The 27,077-nt window shown below is 41.6% G+C and overlaps 1 protein-coding gene across 1 annotated transcript in view; it reads right to left on the reverse strand.

Moving 5' to 3' along the window:
• Positions 1–2,583: 2,583 nt before the first annotated feature.
• bicc1a (BicC family RNA binding protein 1a) overlaps positions 2,584–27,077 on the reverse strand; it is a 61,015-nt gene continuing 36,521 nt past the window's right edge. The window contains exons 8-21 of the mRNA XM_083988579.1: positions 25,022–25,273; positions 17,814–17,945; positions 15,036–15,240; positions 13,066–13,227; positions 12,326–12,513; positions 12,072–12,213; positions 10,245–10,398; positions 9,533–9,692; positions 9,395–9,434; positions 8,847–9,001; positions 8,548–8,710; positions 7,624–7,787; positions 7,275–7,374; positions 2,584–5,914 (exon numbers count right to left, since the gene is read on the reverse strand). Of these exons, the coding sequence (XP_083844705.1) occupies positions 5,787–5,914; positions 7,275–7,374; positions 7,624–7,787; positions 8,548–8,710; positions 8,847–9,001; positions 9,395–9,434; positions 9,533–9,692; positions 10,245–10,398; positions 12,072–12,213; positions 12,326–12,513; positions 13,066–13,227; positions 15,036–15,240; positions 17,814–17,945; positions 25,022–25,273 (2,145 nt within the window). The 3' untranslated portion in view covers positions 2,584–5,786. The remainder of the gene's footprint in view (positions 5,915–7,274; positions 7,375–7,623; positions 7,788–8,547; positions 8,711–8,846; positions 9,002–9,394; positions 9,435–9,532; positions 9,693–10,244; positions 10,399–12,071; positions 12,214–12,325; positions 12,514–13,065; positions 13,228–15,035; positions 15,241–17,813; positions 17,946–25,021; positions 25,274–27,077) is intronic.

The raw sequence follows: 27,077 nt of genomic DNA on the forward strand, positions 1-27,077 counted from the left end.
TCATCAATTGAATTATTACAGCTCAATCTCAGTGAAAGCATTCGACTGAGTGCACTAAGAGCTGTGTTGGGAAACAGCAGGGACATTTCCATGTTTAAGAGAGACCTGTCATTTTGTATAAGACAGAAAACAAAGGCCGAGAACAAGAAGACAGACACAAAAAGCCAGACTGACTGTACCAGACACTGTGAACATATTTTCCAATCCCTGGATAAGAGCCAGATATTGTGAGGTAGCAAGTCACAGCTTCTCTCATTTACACCTTTCCTGCAGAGGCAAGCTGCCCATGAGAACAATATGTGATCCTGCCGGCTCGGCTGGTCTTCAAGTGGGGAGGCCACCGGGATGCTGAATAAATGCACAGTTGGTTAGTGATAAAAAGCCCATCACTTCTTCTCTATGCAATTTAGCCGCCTTTCAGTCTCCCCGTGTCTCACAATAGAACATGAAATTGAAATTAGTCATGCTGGCCACTGGGAATGATTGCCAGCTGTGCCATACATATAATTGCCCCAAGTGAGACAAAGAAAGACTCTGATATTCGTGATTTCAAAGCTTTTCTCCAGAACTATTACGCTTGATGCCAGTGGGACTAGTTTATGATTTAAAATGTTAAGTCCATTTGCTCCTGTGGAAACCGCATCGACTTTAATATTATAGGCCTACTATTTTCTGAATTAGGCACAACTGGGATTTGTAGGTTACAATAACTGTGATCTATATGAGGACTTGGCAGCTGCCTGGCATTATAATTAATGTTTTCCTTACATCCTTCCTACACATTACCCCCGAAACTCCTCAGGATGACATACCAGTATTTACATCCCATTCAGTGCTCTAGTGTTATGTAAACACGAAGGCGTTGTGTGTTCTTCACCTCGCACAGCTCCTGTGGAAAATAATGACAGAGGGGGAGAAAGTGAGTGAGTCACAAGAACATAGTTCAGTGGCACCACCTGTTTTTCTGTTGAGGGCTCATTTGCGTTGGATGAGTCTCTCTCTTTCTCTGTCTGTCTGTGCCATCTGAACATTAATTTGCTGCCATAACTGTAGAGGCCTGTGGCTGAGGTTTTGAAGTGCTTCATGTGAGCATAAATGAAATGGAAAATTGAATCACCTTCCTCACCTCAGCCAACATGCTGGTTGAAAAAGTGTTTGTTTTGTATTCTGTCAACATGCACACACAGTTTCAGACACACACACGCAAACTTACACACCCAGTTTCCTCCTGACTCTACATTTCAACACCCAAATTCTACACTCACAATTATAATAGAATAAATATATATTACTTGTGATATACTTGTATATATTTTGTTTATTCCAGAATTGCCCGTCTTAGTAGGCTAAATTGTATTTTAGTTTAATGCCACAAATAAACCAGAAATCTTCTTTTGTATTTAATTATGTGAACATTCAGTGATGTGTTGCTGAGTAACCATTCTCCTTTTCTTTTTTTTTCTTTCTAAGGAAGTGGGCTTTTATAAGTGGCAACACTGCCCCCTTGAGGTTTTCAATAAAACTGCCTGTGTTTTTGCAATGCAGAGCACAGTTTGAGCAGAAAAACAATGCATAAAGCCAAAAGGGTTCCTGTTCTTTACTGTCGTTAGTCTCATTTTCTAAATTTGCTGAGCTGCTCATATTAAATAACACACATTGCTCTGCCTTAATGTAAATGCGGTTGGTAAGTAACACAGTGCAGAGTTTGTGACCGTGACCTCACTCAAGCAGATGACTTTGGGGAAAATCTGAACTCTTCACCCGACAGCTCAACATGAACCGACTGGATTGGTTGACCTGGATTACGTCTGTAAAATATGAAAAGACAAAAGAGGGAAAAAGAGAAGTAACCAAATACAGCTGTGCAAAAAAACTAAACAAAACATTCTCAAAATTATTTCTATTCATTTGATGGTCCAGTAACCAGGTGGACAGGACAGATGGGCTGTAATGCAAGAAGCTGAGAGTTGAGACTGAGCTTAAAATGAATTTGTTCTCATGCATTACAGTATATGTCGTCTCTACCAGTGGCAGCAGATTCATTTGGTTGGATTAAGCAGATCCTGGCTCTGCGGATTAGGCTTCATGTAGGCATGCATGGCACTGTAACCACATGGCCTGGGAGTGGGCTGTTTCTCAACCTGCACACTTGTGTTTTCCATTGTGGTTCACTGTGAGGCTTTCAAACCGAGACACTAAAATAAAGTGAATGTTGTGGTGAGGCAATTAGCTCATATTTATAAACTCCATTCTTTACAGGTAGTAAATTTGTCAGTGGTATTTCTTTGGCATTTATAATCCCCAAAAATGTCATGATTTTTGTGCATCCATGTTTGCGTGCAGACATAAGACTTTTTTACCTACTTGCAGAACATACTGGAGGTAGCAAGGTTACAGCGCCTTACAGATACTGTAATCCTGGATTTCCTGGGAGCTTAAAGCTAATATCATCCTTCTTCCAGTCTGAGACTATGTAGAAGATACGCAAGATGATTATTGACACCGATGCTTCGTCAGACTCAACAGTTGTGATAAGCAGAGAACCAAAAAGGATTTTGTTTGCATACATTTATTACCTTCATAATATCATTTGAATGTCTGAACAAACATTTACTTTTGCCCGCTTGACAATTTCACCAAAAACTCTTCTGTTTATGTCTGTAGTACAATACAGTTAGAATAACAATAGCATCAACAGTGAACAGAGCTTTGGCCACATGGCAATGTTTATACACAAATTCTTCTTTCTCTGGAACTTTGTGCAGAATTGTACCTTTCTCACACAAAAACAATGGTTGTATAAGATGAAAAAGTTGTACAAAAGTTATGTATTACATCATTTCCTTAGTGGTTTACATTTATTATAAATGTACCATTTGATTGCAGTACAAAGACTCCTTCAAATAAATCCCTTTGGGAACAACAATATGACTAACACAACAAATCAAAGACATAATTGTGAAACTATTCTAGGGCAAAGGGCAAAGAATAGACAAGCTGGCAGTAAACTTTTTTGACTTGATGAGTCCCTTCACTGATCTGTAATAAATCTGCAACAACATGCATCAATATGTTTTTTTTTTAACAACATTCACTTGATGAGACAAGAACCTCTACTGCCCTCCGAGCAAACACATCCGAACAAGGTGAAAGGATGAAAACAAATGTCTGCTAGGCAGGAACACGAGTCACAGCACTGGGAGAATCAGTGCTCAACAGTATCAATGTAGTACCATGATGAGTGAGGGCGAACTGGCCCCGGGTTTCCTCTCAGGATAAAGAATCCTTCCCTTTTTTCTTTTTTTCTTTTTAAAACATTTATTCTTTTATTTATTTACCTTTTGGCATTTTTTTGCCTCCATACGGCAGTCGACAGCAAAGAGGCAGAGAGGAGACAGTGGGTGAGAGAAGGGTGCCTGACATGCAACACAGGTCCCTTAAGACTTGAAAGAAAATAAACAAAACAAAAGACAATTACGTGGTTGGCATCAGCAACCATGTCAGAATATTATTTAGCATAGTGTTATTAACTTGACAACCACATTGAGAATGGCTCAAATCAGATGAGAGGGAGGGTGGAAAGTGGTTAAAAGTGAACATGATAAACAACAAATCACCTTAAAAAGGGGAATCATTGTGAATCGAAGAGAGGCGACAGACGACTGATTTCTCTCTGAGATTACATGAGGACTGCTGGTACTTTTCTTTATCGTAGTTACATTTGTCTAGATAAACGCTCATGCGCTCGACAGTGACACTCTCTCAGAAGCGTCCTCTACATACTTAATAGATTTTTTATACAATGCACTCTCATTTAAACCAAGATAGGAAAGTCTTCAGTCTGAGCTTTTATACCTATCGTACTGCAAATATAAAACACATTTCCCAGAAAAAAAAGAAAAAAAAGAAAAAAACTACAAAGAGAAACTTAATTGCACTTGATACGAAATGCTCAGGACCTTGGAAGATGGGTCGACTTGTAGACTAAATCTTTAGAACATCGCACAAAATAACACTAGAGTTATCCAAAGTTAATGAACTGTTGGAAAAGGATGTTTTTTCCCTTTTCAAAACACACACACGACTGAACATTAATACAGGAGCCCAGAACAAACATAAGCTTTAATGATAAATGGTGCTGCTGCATGCATAATCCTGTTACTTCATTAAACACTGCTTAACCAGGGTTTCTGAATGTATTAGATTGCAAGACTGATACTAGAAAATTCCAGATTTCTATTTGTTTTTATCTGAAATCTCACAGTCCTTTTGATGACTCTACTTCCTTATTTGTGTCTCGCAGAAATGCTCATACGAAACTAGCTTGGCTGCGAATATACTGGTTCTTTGTGTGATGCACCTCCTATCTGGAGAGCAAGGTCAGACCAAAAATATTAGTGTTCTTAACAAAATATCTCCCTGCTGAAAAACTAGTTATGTACATTGGCACTTTTCACTACAAAAGGCATGGTCCTGCTCTGTCACGAGGTCTTTCCTTGCTCTATGTGGGACAGCCAGTGAATAGAAAGACAAGAAAAGGGGCACGCAGCTCTAGCAAAGCAACTCCTATTCCGGGTATGTGGAGGAGTGCATTGAGATTTTAGGCACACAGTCGGGGCCGCAGGGAGGCCAACGCTGACAAATAACAGATGAGACAAAAGACCATGCACTATAAACAAACAGAGACGGGAAAACCACAGAAAGATGCCTGTTGACACAATCAGAGAAGAGGCCTGTAAAGCTTAGCCCAAACTGCCTCATGTCTCTGCTGCTGTCTGATGGCACAGCCACGTTACGGCTCCACAGATAAAAGGGGCAAGGAAAAGTAAAAGATACTAATAATCTAATAACAAAATCATAAAAACTCATTCATGAACGTATAAAAAAATACATATGTAAACTGATTACCGTTAAACATCCCACCCATTCCCCTAAAATAGTAATAAAAACTAAAAATAAAATCATAATGCATAATGAGTACAAAATATTTGAATTTTTTTTGTCTAGAAATACAGAGACAGACAAACAGACACACTGTGGTTGGACACAAACACTGACCTTGGAGGAATGTCCACCAATCAAAACACTAAAGGCCACACCGATACTTTCCTTTGGTAGATGTGTTAAAGTTGATGCAGTCAGCACAGCCGTGTGCTGATCCGTTTTGAACTTCATTTTGGTGGCGCCGTAATCTCACTGGCTAAGTGCTTACATTTGGTTTTGGTACAAAATGCATCTGTGCTTTTAGTCAATAATAATAATAAAAAATGCATAGTTATCATTATTTCAGTCTAAGGAATTAGGCTCTCACAGGCAAAAGTCTAGTATTGTTAAAGTGCATGTCACTGATACTGAACAGCATAATACAAATGCAGGTAGCATCAATGTGTAAAATGATTGTACTAATCATTCTGCCTGTTCCCTTGAACAAAAAGTGGACAGAAATACTGGACAGTACCCTTCCTTCAGAACCTTTGCATCAACCTTCATATATAAATGCTCCAGATAGACTGAATGGCTCTATAAGGAGCGAACACTGAACTTCATGTGTCTGAGAAATCCCTTTTTTTTCCATGTTGGCACTTCAGGTAAAACTATGGCTTTTTTTTTTTTTTCCAATACATATATTTATACTATATGGCAACGACAACATTCTGAACAGTCTTAATTCAGCTAAGGCTGAATGAAGGTAAACAACCACTGAAACCTGCTGAGGCGCAGAAAGACACTGGAGGCTGATCTCCATCATGGACGGTTCTGAGATGGGGCTGGAGGTCCGGAGGCGCCTACCACCGCCCGCTGACGCTGGCCATGTCTGCGTGAAACTGGCGGGAGAGGCGGCCGCTCGCTCCCCCTTCCAGGAAGGAGGACCTGATGGGTGGCTCAAATAGCTTCCTCCGGTTCTTGTTTAGTTCTGTGGAGAGAAAAGAAAAAAGTAAAAAGTACCACAAAACATAAGCGGTGGCAGAGGTGATACAGACATGTGGGAGACTATATGTTTAACAGCCGTGCTGGAACGTCAACATGTTGAGGGGTGGTGCGCGATGGTCTCCGGTAACATTTCTTTTTTAGCTTCCATTGATCAACAGTGACATGAAAATTGGATTCAAATCAGGATCACATTTCCTCTGATCAACAAAAGTCTTCTTTGTGTCCATCTGGTTTTACACATTAGCTTGAACAAAATGCCTTTATAAAAACGTCAGAAGCACACCCTGGCATCTCTGGGTTATTCATATGATAGCCGAGTGCTGTCGCTGCCAGCATAAACCTTCGGTATGATCACTGGAGACAGGCAGCGTGCTCCAATAGCTCTTTTTACTGGAAAACCGGCAGGAAGTTAAAATCTGGATTGCCTGGCATTCTATTTCTTTATTATGAGAGGCAAAAACAGAGCAAGACAAAGAGACAGAGACATGCATGCTCCTCTTTTGGAGCCACAGAGTCCGTCGGCAGAGATTAAAGTTGACCTGCACTTGGCCGAGGCGTCGGGCAGCAAAACCAACTGTAGCCTTGGATCACTCTGCTTCCTTAATAATCACAGCAGCCTCGCCATTTCCCCTCATTGCTCTCACTGTCACCCCTGGCTCTGGTCTGAGGTTTGTGAGCTGAACATTTAACTGAATACCCAGAAAGCTCATGATCCCAGAAATGTGCATGATTAACTTCTGTGCGACACCAACAACAAAATGTATTTCCAGATTCAGGGCAATAACAGGACAGAAGCTTCATCAGCACCTCAGGGGCAGCTGGAACAACTGGAGAAATACCAACACACTCATGTGAGAAGAATGTGCTTTCATGCCATTTAGTCCTATTGCTGCAAATGACTGCAGTATGTTTTCTCCTACAGTATGTTTGCAGGATAAATTAGCTGGAACCGTATTGTCTTGAACTTCTCGACTTGAGTGAGAGTCTAGGGCCACATTATATATTTTTCAAATTCAGTGGTTTGCAGCAGGGAACACATTTTGTCTTCGGCACAGCTGGGCTCCAGTAAGGCTTGTTGCAGCGAGGGACAAAGAAATAGGAAACATTATTGAAGCACATAAACCAATTTGCCTGCACTGCCTTCAGCAGGAGTGAGCTGGTAGCTCCAGCTGGCTTCTGAAATTGACTAACGTCATGGTGAATCTCTGCACCAATATCTGTTAATGTTCCTTTGTCAACTCTGATTAGCGGACAGCAAAAAAAGACACAGTCAAGAGAGGCAACAAGAAAAAACAACAACACAAAACTAAAACAAATGAACACATGCTCCTCTGTGTTTATACCTGAGATGGCGAGCAGCATTTTCCTACGGGCTCCAAAGGTGGTGATGCCCAGTTCCTTCAGGTCCTGGTCTGTTAGAGTCAGGAATGTCTGGAGGTCAATCTGGAGGAAGCAACAAGTCAATTTAGTGCCACAATTCAGCTTCATCTACAGCAGGAACAGACATTTAATCATAAATGTCATGACCTCAACAAGTGGAACTTTTAGTGAAACTGCAGTTTTTACGTCAACTGATCTAATAGTTACTGTGATATTTCAGTCTAGGTCACATCATGTTCATGCCTCTCTTCGGGTCAGACAGTCCCTCAGTTAAAATCACCACATTAGAAGTGGGTTCACACTCTACTCTACCTCTTGTTGCTGGAAGACGTCCGTGTACTTCCCCAGGCCGAGCTTGCTGAACAGCTCGGGGAGGTCCGAGCCTTTCAGAGAGGAGCTCAGGCTGCAGCCGTTGCTGCCAGTTACTGAGGGGATGCAGTCCATGTAGTTGCTGCTGCTGAGGTAATGCTCTGCAGCTGTCCATAGCAGGATTAAGAGCAGAAATGAAAAACACATAATGGCGATATTTCAAAAGTTTGTAAAAAGGCTTTCACTTATGTGGGCTAGAACAGATGTAAGAAACAAACTACATTATACTGAGCATGAAGACTTAAGAAATACATAAATTTTGATAAAACAACACTCAACATGCAACAAAGTTAGACAGATGAGGCCAATACTGATCCTATTTTACAGACTGATGTGAGATCAATACAACAGGCAGGTCGAAACGTCGTCTTTGTATTAAAGTCCTGCTTTTTGACATTGCGGCTACGAGTGTGCGACTTCACTTCCCTTGATTGTCAGTGGAAGTTAAAGCCATCTCTGAACCATCTTTGAACCCAACAATGAATAAAGGAATGAGTACAGAGAGTACATGAATCAGCAAAACAAAACAGCACCAGGCTCTGAGCGTGGGGTTTAAAACAAGTTCACCTTTGATGGTAGATTGTGTTTTCTCTCGAGTGTAGACTTGAGTGTCTGTTCTCTTCAGCGTTTCATAATTAACAATGTGGTATTTTTGTGAAGCTTATTAAACATAAAAATGAAACTGAAAAAGAGACTTTTTCCACTTTCATCTATCTATGAAATTATTCCACCAGAGTCAAAAATGAAAAAAAAAACACATTCTGATTAACTTTGCTCAGGAACTCATCTCCTCTAACATATTTCCTCAGTACAGTGCTGAGATATAATCAGAGCTTGTTTGTCCTTGTAGAGAAAATTTCCACTGACCAGACTTGTTCTGCTTCCTCTTGGGGCTGCTGACAGCGGAGGGGAACTCGGGGTGACCGGGGAGGCCGTTACCGGTGCCGTTTCTCTCTCGCCAGTTGTCCGAGTCGCTGCCATTCCCCACAATTTCCCTGCTGCTGGATCGAGACAAGGACAGTGGGGAACCCTGGGAATATCAAGACAACAGGCGATCCAAACATTAGCATGGCGTTTCATATGACAACGGTGCATAACAGGCTTCAAAACATCTACGTACAAATACAAACTTCTACAACATATAACAAACGGCCTGCTGCTCTGACCTCGTATGTGGTGCTCATGCTGGGCTTGTATGGGACGTGATTGGCTCTCCGCAGCTCCTTGATGGTCTCAGCCGGCATGGATTTGGAGAAGCCCAGGCCACTCCAAGTATTGGTAGGGGTCCTCACCTCAGTCACCACAGGCTTTTTCAACATAGCTGTGTAAAGACAGACATTGAGTGAGGGATGCACATAAACACCTATAGGTAGACTGTCAAATAAAGACTACTGCAGGTTGTCTGAATGTGACAAATACAGTTTTTTTTTCCCAAATCACATCAAACTATTTTGTGATGTTAATTCTTAATGTCACATGTGGGAAATATTATGCATTTGCTTGTTTCTTGGAAGATGTTGGATGTTACTCGTGGTATTTTATGCACCATTAACGGTCGGCATCTTTGGAATCTTAAAATATTTTTGGATAATTAAACTGAACTTAAGACTACATATTTTTGGTGGACGGATAAATGTTTGTAAGAAGGAAACCGAGCCCTCTACAGACTCTGGGCTCTACCTAAAACACTGTCCAGACACAGATGTGAGCTCACCTTTGGTTGCCAACAGCTTTTTCTGTTCATAGTCAAACGCCTGGAAAAAGACAGCAGACAGGTTTATTCCTTTTTTTCCCTGAATACCACCAAGTGTGTCTGAATGTGCGCGTGTGTTGGATACATAAATCTGTTTACCTGCATGTTGGCAAAGGAGGTCTGTGGTGCAAGCCTGATTCTCTCCCTCTCGTTCTGCTGCGCCGCCCTCTCAGCCGCCCGCTCGCTACCCGGTGCCCTCTTATCTGCCACGGGACTGTCTGACGAGCTGGACTCGGCGTCCGAGAGAAGACAGTCAGAGCTGTTGGGATTACACACACACACACACACACAGATGCAGAATGGTGAGCTCACAAGTTTAGCCTTAAGAGATACAGAAAAAGTACAGAACTGCAAAGTACTGGTTGCATTGCATAAGCCTTCTTTCATCTCATCTTCTCCTCACATTATCACACAGGCTGTTAAAATGTCCCTGGTTCATTGGGTTTGACTGCACACTAGTTACAGTTGGTTATTCTAATAACCATGCTGTTCAGGGGGAGTGTGTGTGAGCCCAGCCCATATGGCAGCCAATACCTAAACTCATAATTTCAATGTGGGGTAAAAATAAAAAATGCTTCTGTCACTTTCAGAAATATCATCTTGTTTGGTCCAAAGTCAAATCTACAGGCCTGAGTTTGACTCCACTGCAATTTCACCCCTGTGTTTGAGGCTTTCCTCACTTTGTCCACATCTAAAAAGGGGATTAATAGAGGCCTGCCAAACTGTAACAGCATGAGCTGTGTATGATCACAGAGGGGAAGCTGAGCAGTAACGAGACGAGCTGTGAATTATCACCAGATTCAAAACCTACTGTAGATGGGAGTTCTTGGTGCCCTGCAGGAGCTCCACGGCCTGTCGTTTCCCTGATGACGTCTTACATGAAGCCAGCATTTGTTTCAGCTCACTGCCGTTGGCTGAGTGAGAGGGGCTCCTGGGCATGCCCACCTCCACAAATGTGTCAGAACCTGAAAGGAAACGATTTCAAACAAGTTTTCACTTTATTTCTTGCATTTGATCGATCCAACTTTGAACAATGTGAAATTACTGATGTTGATGTTCACAGCTGTCTTCTTCTCACTGTACAGAAAATATACAACATTATGAGAACCGCACACAGCCTGTTCTCAGCAGTGACTGGGCCGCTCAGTATAAAGGAGTGTGTGCAGCTCAGTAGTACAGTAAGTACAGTATGAGTACATGCATTTAAGTCTGACAAGTCTCAGCTGGGATCCTGGATTAATTAAACAGAGCAGCTGTAATTATAGAAGCCTTCGTCTGCTTCTCTACTTTCAGTCTGACAGGAACCTGCTCTGTGTAAGAGGACATGTGCCCGCATGCATGTGCAATCAAGAATATCCGAAATGTGCACAGTGTCCTGCCTAACGTAAAATAATATGATGTCAGTCAATCTAATGAAGCTCTCCGATGTTTAATGTTTAAACAGTTTCCCCCAACAAACCCTCATTCCACAACACGGAGTCGAGTCGGAGTGGGCGAGCCAGTCCAAACACATTCTGGGACACAGGAGGAGGTAAGAGCGGGAGAGGAAACCTTACCAGGACGCGCTGTGTTCGGGGGAGGACCGACTCAGAAAACAGCGGGGAAAACCGAGACGCGTGAGAGTGAAGGTTTGAGGGGAAAACCGCGAGTGTAAGACACAGAGGAAATGAGGGCCTTTCTGAACCGCTAGGAGACCAGCAGTTAATCTGTCTCCGCTCCAACACAGTAAAAGTAGTCAGAAGGAGTATGAGGTTCAGAGGACAGTATGGAGAATAGAAATAAGTTCATTCAAGGCGTTTTCCTCAAAGTGGGTTTAAGGGTTACATAAATCTCAAGTGGAAAAATTTAAATTGGATATTTATGTTAAGTCTGCAAGGCCGAGGTCCAGCAGCGTCGAAAATGTTAACAGCTCAAAAATCTTGTCTATCCAAGGTTACAATCACACATAAATCCCCAGATTTTAAGTGACTCACAGGAGGGCCAAATACCTGATATAAGAAGACTTGGACATTTGAATTCATAGCCAAAGAGAAAGTTGGATTTAATTCATGATCATTTCCTTAAAAAAAACAACATGCTCAAACAAAACAGTCTTTGAGATCAGATTAATAATAAAAATGATTGAATGTGGTAAGAAACTGGCTCACTAGAGAAAGTAAAAATTACAGATGGCAGACATGTGGTGGGTGCTCTGCTCGACTAATAACTTACAAACTTTTTCACTTTTTCCTTTTTTCTTTTTGAATGGGTGGTGATTAGCAAATAAGCTCGAGCCTCTGTATTCTGTAGGACTGAGTTAGTTTTGTCGATAAAATGAAAACAGATGTGTCTTTATTGCATGCCTGCATACACCGACATGTTTTACACGTTTTTCAGTGCATACAACATCACGGTCATAAATTTCAGGCTGAACGTGGCAGATGATGCAATTTTTTGAGTATTTTGCTCTTGCCTAAAAACAGACTCTAGCACAACTCCCATTTAAAAACAAAACAAAATTTATAAAAAAAAAAGTTACAGCAATCCAAGATTTTGCAGCAAACTCTGGCCACTGGAAATAGGAGAAACCACATGTAATGGTCAACAAGGACATTTGTCATAGTGTGTGTTGCCAGGCTAGCTGAGCTGTGAGGAATACCTTCATCTGGGCTGGACTTGCTCGACAGCGGTTCTGATGGATTGTGCCCGCTGGCCTCCTGGACCGAGTCACATGGCGCTGGACTCAAAACTGTTTCTGCAAGTGACGCAGTGGCTATCCTCCCATAGACTGAGCCAGGATGCTGAACGTGTATGCAAACACAAACACACGCATCAGTGACATAAACATACAACAAGAAAAAAGTTGAATAATCATGCAGTATAACATACAGTGCATACTGTAAATGGACCAACCTTGACGTGTCCATTGAGAGTGCAGGGGCCCTTGCTGCAGTCTGGGACCCCGTTGGCCTGCTTGTCTATGGGGGCGAGGCCCGGCGGAGGGGACGGTGTGCTCTGTGTGTATCCCTGCACACTTGACAGCAGGATGCTACTCAGGGTGGCCTGAGTGGCAGGGTGCAGCATCAATGGAGATGAGAAGCCTGGAACAATTTTCAAAATGTGAATAATTCATAAATGAAATTTTGTTTGGAAAAAGCAAAAATCTTCGCACATCTATTTCCTTGGCAGTTGTGTCGGAGGGTGACAATTAAGTCCAAATTAAACAAAGAAGAGTTCCCGCACACATAGCCAACTTGCAGAATATATTGCGATGTTCCTTTTTCAAGCAAATTCATTCTTTTTAATTTGCTTGAAAAAGGTCTAGTACCAAAACGTTGCAATAAATTCTGCAAGTTGGCTATGTGTGCGGGAACTCTTCTTTGTTTATAAATGAAATGTTTACAATTATCTATAAAGTCTGTGTGCTTCTGTCTGTCTGCGCATCTATCCATTTGTTAAAAAATAACTGAAATAATAATGAAGAGATCAGCAGTTCCAGGAGAAGTCCCACAATTACCTTTGCATGTTTTGGTTTTTATAATGCACAGTATAATCTCTCTTGGGTATCACACTGGATTTAAAATAATCCCTCCACTTTAGAAATGTGCATAAAATGAAAGAGCAGCAGACGTCAGAAATGCAAGAGTTCAGACCTTGGGTGCTCGTGAGTGAACTGGGCCACAGTGACGGAGAGGGTGTGGGGGTGCTGGGGCTGGGGTTCTGCAGGGGGCTCATGGAAGAGTTTAAGCTGTTGAGGACGGCGTTCGGGTTAGCAGAGTTGGTGAGGGAGTGGGGCGCCGTGGCACCCAGGAAACCTGAGGAGGACAGAGAGGAAGGAGGCAAAGAGAGGAGAGAGCAGGAGATGGATGCATCAGCGGTGGTCCTGTCAGAGCTCGGAGCAATTTTTCAAACTAATCACACGTTACACTAAGGCCCTCAGAAAATAATCTTGGTCTTCGAGCTATTTAACTGGAATCCTACCAAAGTGCCATCAACCAGACAGAAAACGAGAGAAAGAATATCTTACATTTCTACAAGGTCATGGATGCAAAAAGTACACATCTAGTGCGTCCTCCTACCCAACTAAACCATGTTATTGAAAGCACCAACAATGTGGTGCTTGGTGTCTTTACCCAAACGCAGTGTATGAAAACAGAAAGACGCAGTTCTGTGGCTTTAACAAGGGGCTAGTTTGGCTCCAGGAATAAGGCCAGGGATTCTTCTGGCAGACTGGTCTGTAATCTGAGCAAGAGAAGCATGTAGCAATTACTAAAGGCCAGGATGTGGCCGTCCACAGCCTCACCCCCAGGCCCCTGGGTTTAAACCAGCAGCAAGAATTTCTACTGTAGTGGGTCATCATGGCACATTGTGCTTCTTATTTAATTGTAACATCTCATTTGGTGGGGACACGAGCCCATAAAATGTAGGTCATTTGAAAAAATAAATGTATCTAATTTCTACATATTCTCATCATAAACAGCACTACTCTTTGCGGGATTTCATAAAAACGAAAATCAAACTTTAAAAAAATCATCACGAATCCAGACCTAATATCAGTGTCCTATATATCTATGAGCCCATGTCTGCAGAAAATAAATATATAAATATATGCAGGTGAATATTAAACTGTTGTGACAGTCTTGCCCTTTTATGTGGGTAAAAGAAATATCTAAGTAATACAACATTGCTTTGGTGTAGCTGGCATTTGATGATATACACACACACAAAAATGCTGTATGTACGGATACACTGAGATCTATAGCCAGCAATAGTGTTTACAGCCATGAGCTGCTTCCTGTCAGCTTATTCTTTATCTGCTCATTACTCATATCCTCATTCCATGGTTTTTAGACAGACTGAAATCACATGAAAGCAACATACAGATAACTAGAGCTAAATATTTATCACAACACTACACTTACTACGATCTATTAAAAAATCACCCTTGGAAACCAAAAAGACAAGAAAGAAAGAAAAAATAAATCCTGACATCTGTTCCAAGCTGAACTCCGTGCCTTCGTGTTGAGGTCAGAGCTGCAGACAAACAAACTCCTACGCCATTATAACTGTTCATCATCCTATGATTCATGAGCTCATGATTCATTCAAACTAGTGCAACTAAATTCGTATTGAGGTTATTTTTCTGATGGTTGACTGATCAAAGATTTGCGCATGGGAGACTCACTTTGTCGCGTCACGGTGAGGTCAGACCAACAGCTCCTACTGTAAAGTGCATGTAGAGATGAAGGCGCCATGATTCACTGGCTGTGATTTATGTGGATGCTGGAAAAACATTTGTATCCGATTGCTTTTATTCTAAAATCACTCAGTAACTCAGTAAACCAGGTGATAGGAGGCTTTAAGGACATCTGGCTCAGAGATATCTTCAGTGGATGTGTTGCTAAGAGACTCCCTGTTTTGGTGTGTGTGCGATTGCTACAGATACGAATGACACTGATATATGAGAACATTAGTTCCTCTGCAAAGATATCGCATCCCTAATGCATTTCTTGAAAGAAACAAAAAAAAAAGAAAGAAGGGGGATCGTTTAATCTTTCCTAACTTATTTATCTTCCCACCACCCACCATCATGGAAAAGTTTCAAGGTGGACAAAGTGTTTACCCAGATTGCTCAGCCCCAGTCCAGCTGAGGCCAAGATGTCCAGGCCGACGGGGCAGATGAGGGACGGGGACGGGCCGTTGGTGGTGGGATTCAGCGCCACGGAGGGCGAGGAGGACGACACCCCGTTGCTCTCCAGACCCAGGAGGAATTTTCGGGCTTCGTACATATTGACTGCGTTTCTCTCCACGCTCTTCACTATCACAGACTGAAAGAGAGAGAGAGAGAGAGAGAGGGAGACAGAAGAAAAGGTGATAAATAACCCAAGAAAAAGAGAGAGAGAGAAAAAGAGGAAGGAGAGAGGCAAAATAGAAGACATGGGAAAGAGGAAAAGAAGGGAGGCAGAGAGGGGGAGATAGAGTAGGGAACGCTGGCACCAGAGATAGGGAGCGAAAGGGAGGATGGAGGGGGAGACGATCATAAAGGGGAGGAAGGAAGAAGGAATTAAGTGAAGATTAGAAGGATAAACATTGAGGCAGTGTGGGAGAGAGAAGGAAACATGGAGGCGAAATTCTGTGTAAAAGCGTTTTTTAATCTGTTACATAAAATTCATATCAATCTGACTGATAATATGAGGTAATACTAGTTACTCAATGGCTTTTACGTGTAAAACACTATATCAACAGTACAAGAATTACAAACAGGAAAGATTTTAAGTCAGTTAGACCGATGACTTCGACATTTTCCACATCACCAGAAACCCTGCCCATAATAATCAAATAAAAATCAACATGGAGCATAAATCATGTCGTGGCTCTCTGTGTCTTGCCAATGCTGAGCTTTAGAAAAATACAATCCAATCATGATCAATCTCTCCGACACACACAAACACACACTGTCCTTTATGGTTCTGCCAATGTGCCGGGAGCACAGAGGCGACGGTATGCGTTTGGACGGGCCTTTTGGATTACTGCTGTCACCTCGTTAAAATGTTTAAGTGAAGGGTTCTTAAGAGGATCTGGGCTGGGTCAGTGTTTACTCTGGCACCTCCACACCAGTCCCCACAGGCCTGTCTGGTTTGGGCACCGGGCCCTGGCTCAGAGTGGGACGTGGGCACCTAAGAAGAGACAGTCGGGACCGGGCCAAGTGGTGAAATATGATTATGAATATTATGTGTTGTAGAATAAGTAGACCATGAGTAACATTAGAGGTTGGCTTTGACTATAACACAGGTGCACCACAGTTCCTGTTAGAGGTCGCAAATCCTATTGACTGAAAGGCAAAACGTGACTACCTTCAATTTACTACCCAATTTACTAAGAACACATTCAGATCAAGCCAGCGATTTCTTGGTGGGGAAAGCAGAGGCATAATGAAAATATTTACTTTTCCTGTCCATTGAGGGAAACATGCACAGCGAGGAGACCGATTCCTCCCCCCATTGTGGCAGATGTCGATTTGCCAAAACTTTTCTCAGAGTTGGTATGGCATGGTTCCCCCGCTGGAAAAGTTTCCAGTTTTTCCTTCTCAGTCCCATCAAATGGTGATGAAAAGTGACACGGCAATCCATAATTTATTTCAATGTCATGCTGTGACATTTGACGGGGAGTAATTCTCGAATATAACAGCGGCTTATTTGTTTCTCGGGAGTCGCATTTTTTTCTCTGCCTGACACAACACTTGAACAAGACAGACAGCAGCGATGTTTTTCTTTTCACGGTGAAATTCAGGATGCATTTCCCTTTAAACTATAAGGTTTATTCGCAGTTTAGGTTTAGTGGGAGTGATTCATTTGATTAATCTTGTCTCTTCTACTCCCCAGCATCACCTATTAAAGCCGGCATTAAAACTGACAAATAAAGGTGTCAGCTCCAAGAGCAAAATGTACAGAAGCCATGGAATAAGCATCCGTGGTAACACTTTATAATAACTATACACAGTTATAAATGTGAAATTCTTAATTAGTAAGATCATCTATTATGTGTTTAATTATTGTATTATTCTTAATTAATTATGGGTTGAGCATTTGTAAAGTATTATATCAATTACAAACCAGTTATTCATGAGACATCAGTGGTTCATAGGATCATTTATAAAGTGGAAGTAAATGATTAACTAACTATAACTATTACTTAGGCTTTAATTAGGGCAAAGCTAAATGCTAATGTGCCCATGACAATGCTAAATTGATTTGCATGCTAACATTTGCTAGTAGCCACAAAGTGAAGCTGAAGTTGATGGGCAAGTGAAAAGAAATGAACACACACGCACACGCACACACACACACACACACATCACCACAGAATGTTCCAATTATGTTTAAACATAAAATGGCAAATAAATGAATCTTGAATCTTGAATCTTGAGTAAGCCAGATTATTGCATCACTATCTCTGTTGCACAGGCCGGTTAATTCCAAACTCGAAACAGCTTGAAACTAGCTAAGGCTAGAAAAGCTGAGGCACTGGTACTGCTCTTGCCTCCATATAAATGAACATTAAATGAATTAGATCAATTACAAGTTTAAACTGATGGTGATGTGAGATGAAAAGTGAGGTCATCACCAGTGTAATCACAATACATCTTCGGGGAAACAGAATTGCCTGCACTAAACTGCATGGTGTTATATATCCAAAAGGTCTTGAGTCATCGAAGTCAAAACCAAAAAATTACACTGATTTATCCTCTGGATCTCTCTGCATGTGTAAATTTATTACAGTCGATCCATCAGTTGTTAGCATATTTCACTCTGGACTGACTGACAGCGACGTCCCTGGAGCCCTGCTGCTAATATTACACTACAACTTTCCATGCTGTGCGAGTGTAAGCCTGGTGTCGTACCTTGCTGGGCTGTTTTGGCTTTGGCTTGATACTGATGAAGACGTCCAGCTGCTCCATTAGCGCTGTGATACACTGCGGCTCCACCTCAATGTCCTCTTTAATGTCAAACATCAATACCAGAGGCAAGCAGCCCTGTGGAGCAAAAAAAAAAAAAAATGAATACATGAAAAAGTGCATCAACAAAAATATTAGGTTTTGCATGTCAGCTGCCAACTGGGTTTGTATATTATAGGCTTCTTCATCCTGACAGTAGTAAATTATCCTTTATATTCCACCATTGGTAGACCTGCATGTTATAGCCATACCCATACCAATAAATACAAGATTCACTGCTGGATTCATCCCACACAGGGCTTCGGGAAATTCCGCCAAGAGCAATCTGTTTTGCATGATCACCACCACAAGCGCCACAGACATCTATATTTTGGGCCGAGAGCTGGACAGCGCTCCTATTGTGAGTGGGTGTAATTAGCAGCAGAGTATAGGGCCAGGCTGGCTCTGACAGGGCCTGAGATTGGAGCTGTAATCTACAGTCTGGCTGGAAGAGGCCAAATCACACAGTAGACACACTACTGCGGGCAAGGATGGCTGCTACTTTCACAGCAAACTCTCCTACACCTCTTTCCCAACCTCCCATCCCTTGCTTTCTCCCCTCTCCCCTCTGACTCCAGTTTTTTTTTTTTTCTTTCCGCTCCCTCAGACAGACAGTGAGAGGATCCTTCTTGTGTGTCCTGTTTCCAAACCCAAGAGAAAGTCATCATGTTCAGTGACTGCAACAACTTTAGCATTTGGTAAATGTCTTTGGGGCCGAACGGGAGACCGCAGACAAAGAGAAGGCAGCTCTGGCAGAGTTACTGCCCTACATTATGGATCTCCACACAGAAAGCCAAAGCTGTTTACAGCTTGAGAGGTCATATATGCACCAGCTCAGCAGAGGCCTCACACCAACAGTAATTAAACAGCCATCACTTTTGCACATTTTTGAAACAAACTTCTGATTATATTCATAAGTAATTCAGATAAGTGTAGGCCTCAGTGGTCACGGGCAAAAACACAAGAATGACCACATAACATTTTTAACCGAGGGAGATTAAAATGCGGGGTGCTTCCTCCTGGTCCAAAAAACGCTAATGCTTACATGCTGATATTTGAATTACTGACAGGGCTGAAATTCCAGTCCTCCAAAATCTGGTGTACGTTCAAGCCAAACCATTAACACCAATAATCTGTATGCGCACGGGTCATTGAGAGCTCAAGCCGAGCTGATGCAAATCTGTGCGTCCGTATCACATGCAGGCACCCTGTGGCGGCCATAAATCACGCAGGCTGACTTCCGGTCTGGCTGGCGAAGCGATGGCAGCATAGACTAGCAGGCTCCCGACGGTAATATTTAAACACGGCCCGGCCACGACTCGAAATACCTTTGAGACGCGCAAATATAGAGGCAAATGAAACGGGCCAAAGAATATGCCCAGGAAAACTAAGAAAAGTGTCGCACAAAGGAAGGAAAACGACGACATGGAAGAAGATCGTCTGTCACAAGCTAGCGACGACATGCTAGCGGACACGGAACCGACTGACCCGGAGCACAGCCATGATGCTAAACTCGGAATTATCCTGAAAGAGCTACGAGAATTTAGAAAAGACTCTAGCCAGAAACTGACCGACATCAGCGAAGACATTAATAAGATCTACAAACGAGTGGAAGAGACGGAGGAGCGCATAGACGCAGCGGAGACTCGAATCCAGTCTTCAGAGGAGGTTTTGGCTGAGTTGGTGAAACTTCAGGCGCAAACAGAAGCTAAATTGGTGGACCTGGAGGGGCGCTCCCGTCGGGAGAATGTCAGACTATATGGGGTAAAGGAGGGAGCCGAAGAAGGCACGGCAACAATGACTAAGTTCGTGGAAGATCTGCTAATTAAAGGCCTGGAGCTCCCGTCCTCCACAGCCCTGAATATTGAGAGGGCGCACCGGGCGCTCAACACGAAACCCCCGGCCGAAGCCCCGCCAAGATCCATCGTGGTCAAATTCTCCAGCTTTAAAATGAAAGAAGAGGTACTCAAAAAAACATGGCAAAGAAAGGGAATCGACTTCCAGGGGAAGAAGATACATATGGATCATGACTACGCACCGGAGCTGCTGAGGAAGCGGAGGGATTACACCGAGGCAAAAGCTGCGCTGAAGGAAAGAAACATACGGTTCCAGACCCCGTTCCCAGCCAGGCTGCGGGTGCACTACAAGGAAGGCACGGTGACCTACAACTCGGCAGAGGCGGCAACGGAAGACATGGCAGCGAGGGGGATACCGGTGACGGTTCTGAAAAACCCAACCTCTCTCTTGGATCAGATCAGCCAGCTGACTTGGCGACCCAGCGGAAGGCGAGGAAACCGGGAGAACCTGAGTACCAAACACGGCTTCAAAGAGATACTTCATAGATTCCGACGTCAGGACACTTGATAAGTATTAATAATGTAACGATCACATAGCCTACCTATTTCTCCCTGTGACTTGACACTGAGATGAGAGAATCATATAGGACATATTCTGTGAGGTTATTTGTGTAATACTACGCATTTTAGCCTAAGTAGATAATTTAAGGGCATAAGGAATAAATATGTGAAGTCGGGACATTTTACTGGACACTGGACCTGTCTATCAGCTTAGAAGCTGAAGAGGGCCCTCTCTCATCGTTAGATGGAAGAGACTTTCCCTCTCAACTCACGTTCCATCTGAGTTACGAGGCCATGAAAGAGGCCTCATCATTGGAAGTCAAAGTGTATTTTTGTTGTGTTCTCTGTTTTGTTATAGTTAAGGTTCGTGTTGGTGCTATTGTTACCCACAGCACCAGGGGTGCAGAAGTCTTTTTTTTTCTTTTTTATCTAGGCGTTCAGGGCTTCAATTATACTTAAATGACATACAATGCAAAGTACCAAGTCAATTAAGGTCATTACGTATAATGTAAATGGTCTAGGCAATCCAATCAAGAGAAGCAAAATTATGGCAAAATTAAAGAGGGAAGAAGTAGAAGTAGCTCTCCTCCAAGAGACACATTTATCAAAATCGGAACATGAAAAACTTATAAGATGGCGATTTAATCAATACTCGTCTTCCTATAGACAGGGCTCAAAGAGAGGGGTGGTAATCTTAATTTCTAAGAAATTAAATTTTGAGTGCATTTATGAAAAGAAAGACTTGGATGGGAGATTTGTTCTGGTCCGAGGTTATTTACAGGGTGCTTTAGTTACCTTCTTGAATGTTTACGCTCCTCCACTATCTGAGTGGACATTTTTCAAACAAATTTTTGAGTTATTAGTCTCGGAAGCGCAGGGCACCCTAATCTGTGGTGGAGACTTCAATGTTAGACTACACCCAACCCTGGACTCATCAAAACCCTGCCACACAGGAGAAAAGAAGACTACTAAAAATATAAAAATAATGATGAGGGAGCTCGGTCTCTGTGATACTTGGAGAGAACTGAATCCGACTAAAAAAGACTTCACTTTTTTTTCTCACCCACATTTGATCTATTCTAGGCTTGATTATTACCTTATGTATCAAAGGGACATTTATAGGGTTACAAATTGCAATATCGGGACTATGGATTTATCAGATCATGCACCAGTCTACTTAAATGTAACATTAGACACCGAAAAAAAGAGGACCATTTGGAGCCTAAACACAGGGATCCTAGATCCAATGCGGGAACAAATAAGAACAGACATAAAGCAATATTTTGATGAAAACGACAACGGAGAAGTATCCCCACTAACTCTTTGGGATGCTTGCAAAGTGGTTCTAAGGGGAAAACTTATAGGCTACTGCTCGAGTTTGAAAAAACAGAGAAAAGCAAAAATTGAACAGTTACAGTCGGAACTGGGAAGACTAGAGAATGCACATAAAAAGACCTTAAATCCAGGAATAAAAATGGAAATGAGTAAGAAAAAAAACGAATTGAATGAAATTTACTCAAATGATATTAAGAAAAAATTAACCTTTCTAAAACAAAAATACTATGAAACCGGAAGTAAATCAGCTAAATTATTAGCTTACAAATTAAAAAAGCAACAGGCAGAAAATACAATTCATAAAATAAGAGACCCCATTACCAACTCTACTCACTACAAAATAAAAGATATCCAACAAACCTTTGAAACATTTTATACCAATCTATATGCCCAACCCAAAACGGATGAAGAAGCGATGGAAGCTTTTTTAAAACTCATAAAATTACCCAAAGTGAGCGATGAACAAAATAGGTTTCTAATTGGCGAAATTACAGATGAAGAAATTAAAAAGGCAATATCACATTCAAGGATAAACAAAGCGTCAGGGCCAGACGGATTTCCGGCGGAGTGGTACAAAGAGATGAAGGACTTACTCACCCCTAGAATGAAAACTACATACAACTATGTGCTTAAAACTGGTATTGTTCCTCTCTCTTGGAAAGAAGCAGTGATCTCTGTGATACCAAAAGACGGTAAAGACAAGTTAGACTGTGGAAGCTATCGGCCGATAAGTGTTTTGAACCAAGACTATAAGATCTTTACCCACATCTTGGCAAAAAGAATTGAAAATATTCTCCCTCAGATAATAAGTCTAGATCAAACAGGTTTTATTCAGCAAAGGCAGACACAAGATAGCATTCGCCGAACGCTACATGTGATTGAGGAGATAAACAAAAATAAACTCCAGGCAGTATTGTTAAGTCTTGACGCCGAGAAGGCTTTTGATCGGGTTAATTGGGAGTTCCTATTTCGACTATTGGACAAATTTGGATTTCATCAAATTTTTATTAAAACTATTAAAGCACTATATAATAAACCAAAAGCCAGAGTAAAAATAAATGGAGCAATTTCAAACCCATTTGGCCTGGAAAGAGGGACTAGACAAGGCTGCCCGTTGAGCCCATTGTTGTTCGCATTGTTTATTGAACCGTTAAGTCAGGGGATTACTCAGAATAATAATATCTCTGGTATAAAAATATTAGACCAAGAATACAAGATTTCCTTATTTGCTGACGACGTTTTAATTAGTTTGTCAAACCCTGAAAATTCAATTTTGAAACTACTATCTTTCCTAGATGCTTTTGGTTCTGTCTCAGGCTATAAACTGAACATCCAAAAGACCCAAATATTAAACTTCAATTACAAACCTAGCCAAAACATTACTTCTAAGATTCAAATAAAATGGGATCTAGAACATATGAAGTATCTGGGAGTCAACATCCCAAAAGATTTATCAAAGTTATACAACTTAAATTTTGACCTATTAAATAAAAAATTAAAGGAAGATATAAAGAGATGGAATCTTATTCCAATATTAAGTTTTGAATCTCGACTTGAATCGGTAAAAATGAACATCCTACCAAGGATATTATATCTATTCCAGACCCTCCCAATTGAAATAAATGATAAACAATTTAACGAATGGGATAAATTATTATCACGCTACATTTGGCAGGGGAAAAAACCGAGAATAAGGTTCCAAACTCTTCAAATATCAAAAAATAAGGGTGGACTGGCTCTTCCCTGCCTAAAAGATTACTATATATCAGCCCAGCTAAGGATCCTGTTTTGTTGGTGCGTCTCAGATTACAAAGCAAGATGGAAGGAAATTGAAGAAAACATATCGGGGACGACACCAATTCAAGCAAGAATAGGAGATAAAAGACTAATTAAATGCTTGATGGAAACAGGAAATAAATGGATCAACCTAACACTGAAAACATGGTTAAACGTTATCTCGAGATATGATATGTTAGAAGAGGTGAAGATTCTGAAATGGTGCTGTTACGATCTTGACTTTGCCCCAAATAAGATGGATGCCAACTATAGGAGATGGGTTAGCCTGGGTCTCTCCTCATATTGTACCTTGTTCAACCAGACAACACTGAAGAGCTTTCAGATGTTGAAAACATTACATGGTCTCAACAATAGTGACTTTTTTAGATTTCTTCAGGTACGCCACCACCTAAACAGCACTATGTTAAAAAGTCAAAAGGCGTTGGAAAACAGTTTATTAAAAGTGTTTATCAGTGCTTATAGGACAGATTCCATGCTTAAAGTCATCTCTAGACTTTATAGAGGCCTGCAGGAAATAAAAACAGTGAATACCACATATATAAAACAAAAATGGGACAGGGAAACCAACAGCTGCCTTTCAGAAGATACCTGGATTAAATACTGTGAATTTCAGTGGAGGATATCATGCTCAAACACATGGAGATCTTTCGGCTGGAAGTGTCTCATTAGGTATTTCATTACACCTGCTCAGCAGGGCTACCACACAGGATCTTCTAGCTGTTGGAGGTTGTGTCGTTCTCAGGAAGCCAATCACTACCATTTGTTCTGGGCCTGTCCAAAAATAAATATTTTCTGGCGCAAGGTTTATTCAGAATTAACAACAATATTTGGTACTGTCATCACATTTAACTGGGACGAACTTCTTTTTGGTTTTGTACACTCAGCTAATGTAAGTGAGAAAAATAAATATTTATTTGGAATACTGAGTCTAGCTGCTAGAAAAGCAATTACAAAGAAATGGCTCAAGCCAGACGTCCCATCTATAGATGAATGGTATGATATTATTTACGATGTGTATGTAATGGAAAGAATCACTTTTTCAATGAGGCTCCAGCAATCCAAATTCAATGACATCTGGAAGCAATGGAAAATGTACATTTCTCTGAAACGCCCTTCTTTTGTTTAAGTTTCTTTTCTATATCAAGTTGTACTTGATTGGTTACACTTTGCTGTAATTTTGTGACAGAAAACACCCCATGTTCATGTTGTGTTACTTTATAAAATGCTTTGTAAAAGGAAAAACAATAAATATTAAAAAAAAAAAAAATCACGCAGGCTAACCTTGACGTGGCTACAGATTGTTGTTTTAACTGACATGGACGTTTCAGCAGTTTCAGCAGAGCCAAGCAAATCTCTCCCAAGGCTATTCAAAAACCCGCCTGAAGGTAATCATGGTTTCTCCTTCAACCTCATCTCAACAACACACACACACACACGCCATGATGATGTTAATGAAACAGTGACAGCCATTATAGCTACCACACACACACACACACCATGTGGAATCTGTGTATGCAGAGGAAGATTATCGCCATTGCCACTCTACAGAAATAAAGCTTAGCAGACTAGAAGTCATTCTTCTCAATCAGCGGATGTCAAACAAAAACACAAACATGAAGTACACACCATGAGGTACTGCCGTGCCAGGCAGACCGATTCAATGGTGCCCTGAATGTAGACTGTGGATTTCTTCTGGGGGCTGTTGGGGTCAGGGAAGTGGATCTGGGCACCTGTCCTCTGGGTGATGTGCTTGATGTTGCTGCCGTTGCGGCCCTTCATGAAGAGGTGGTGCTGGGGCGCGATGTCCAGGTGGGTGGTGACTGAGATGGTGCTCGCCAGGCTACCAGCCAGGTGCTCCAACAACAGAGCCGTGCCTCTCTGAGGGAACAAAGAAGACGAATCATTGAATTAACTGACAAACTAATGTGAATAGAGCAAAACCTCTGCTTATTGTTACTTCACTAGTATATTATTCAAGGTTAATGGTGTTGTACTGCACAGTTTGTTAAGCCGCTTGAGGCAAATTTATGACTTGTGCTGTTTTTAAAAGATGTCTGGAGGGGTCTGTACAAAAATAATGAATCCAAACATGAGACTTCAAATATTTAAGTTATTATATTATAAAAATATATGCTTGATGATATGCCATGAAGACTATTACATCAATAGTGTAGTAGTAGAGAGAGAGGGACAGGAAATGGGGAGGCAGAGAGGGGGAATGACATGCAGCAAAGGGCCGCCCAAGTCAGCATTCGATACGGGCGGGCTGCGGCGAGGACTATAGCCTTTGCACATGGGGCGCCTGCTCTACCAACCAGGCTAAACAACCCATAATTGTCATTATTAATTAATCTATCAATTATTTTCTGGATAAATAATTGTTTGGCCTGTAACCACTCGGTGCAGTTCCACTCACTAAGGTCTTCGAAAAGTTTAAAAAAACAGACCAAAACACACATTATGTTCTATTCACTTTGATATAAAACAGAAAATCCTCACATTTATGAGGCAGGCACATGTTTGACAGCTTTACTCAAAATGTATATATCTGTGAATTTCCTGTCACTCTTCATAACGATTAATAAACATCTCTTTTCAGCTGTGACACCACCTGTCAGCAAATTATACAAGTGACAAATTACAAAAGTAATAATATTACATCTTTGTTTTGGATGCAAGAACATCAAACACTACAAATAAAATGACAAAGACATACGACAAAGTTAATGTATTAAAGAAATAAACAAAGCTGCAACAATTTTTAATTTAGATTAATGTCCAGACCACATTACAAACTAATTGGTTAACAAGGAGAGGAGCTGGGCCATGTTGCCTATTTTCCAAAATAAACATCAGTACTTTCTGCAAAACCAATGGAAACCATTATTTTCATTACTGTATTTTCCACTGCATCTGCTGGCCGGTTGAACACTCATTCCTCTCTGTCTCTCCAGTGCTTCTGCAAGTCATCAGCTGGCCTAGTAAAAGTCAGGCATTTCCAGTGTGCGATGGGAAAACTACACACTGTGGCCAACACAACACAACAATCCACGGCAGTTTTGGCAATCCTCAGAGGTGTTCCAGGGGTCTCACACCACCACATAACATAGCGCACATACTCATCTAATCCTCGAGACTCCATCTGGGTATGCGTGCCAATACTGAGTGACCCCTCAGACCTACCACACACTCTGGAGCTGTGCTGCAGCATCACATATGTACATACTGCATATGCACACATTTATTATACACAGAAAACAGGAAAATTTACATAAGTGTGCAAATCATAAAAGAAGTGGAAGATGCAAAAATGCCAACTGCAGTCACTGGCAAACATGACTGAGCTCTATATTGTTAACGGAGGCCCAGCACTGGGAAAAATCCAGGAGGTGGGTATGATTTTTTGGCAGAGACAATGGGAAGAATCATTGGCAAGATTTAACTAAACACAACTCGGATGCCAGTTCCGGTGGTGCATTTGTATAATGTACAGTGTGTTTACGAACATACACAGCTGCAGAGAGAAAACACGGTAAGAAACTCATATAAATGTGACTCAGGAGAGATGTGGGGACCAGCAGCTGTCCAGTTCAAGCTACCAAACATCTCTCATCACTCTCTTGCCCCTGTGGCGCTAAAAGCAATGAGGCAGTGCATACGAAGTGAAAGTGAGGCACGCCGA

This window comes from Trachurus trachurus (genome assembly GCF_905171665.1).
Source record: "Trachurus trachurus genome assembly, chromosome: 15".
Taxonomy (NCBI): Eukaryota; Metazoa; Chordata; class Actinopteri; order Carangiformes; family Carangidae; genus Trachurus; species Trachurus trachurus.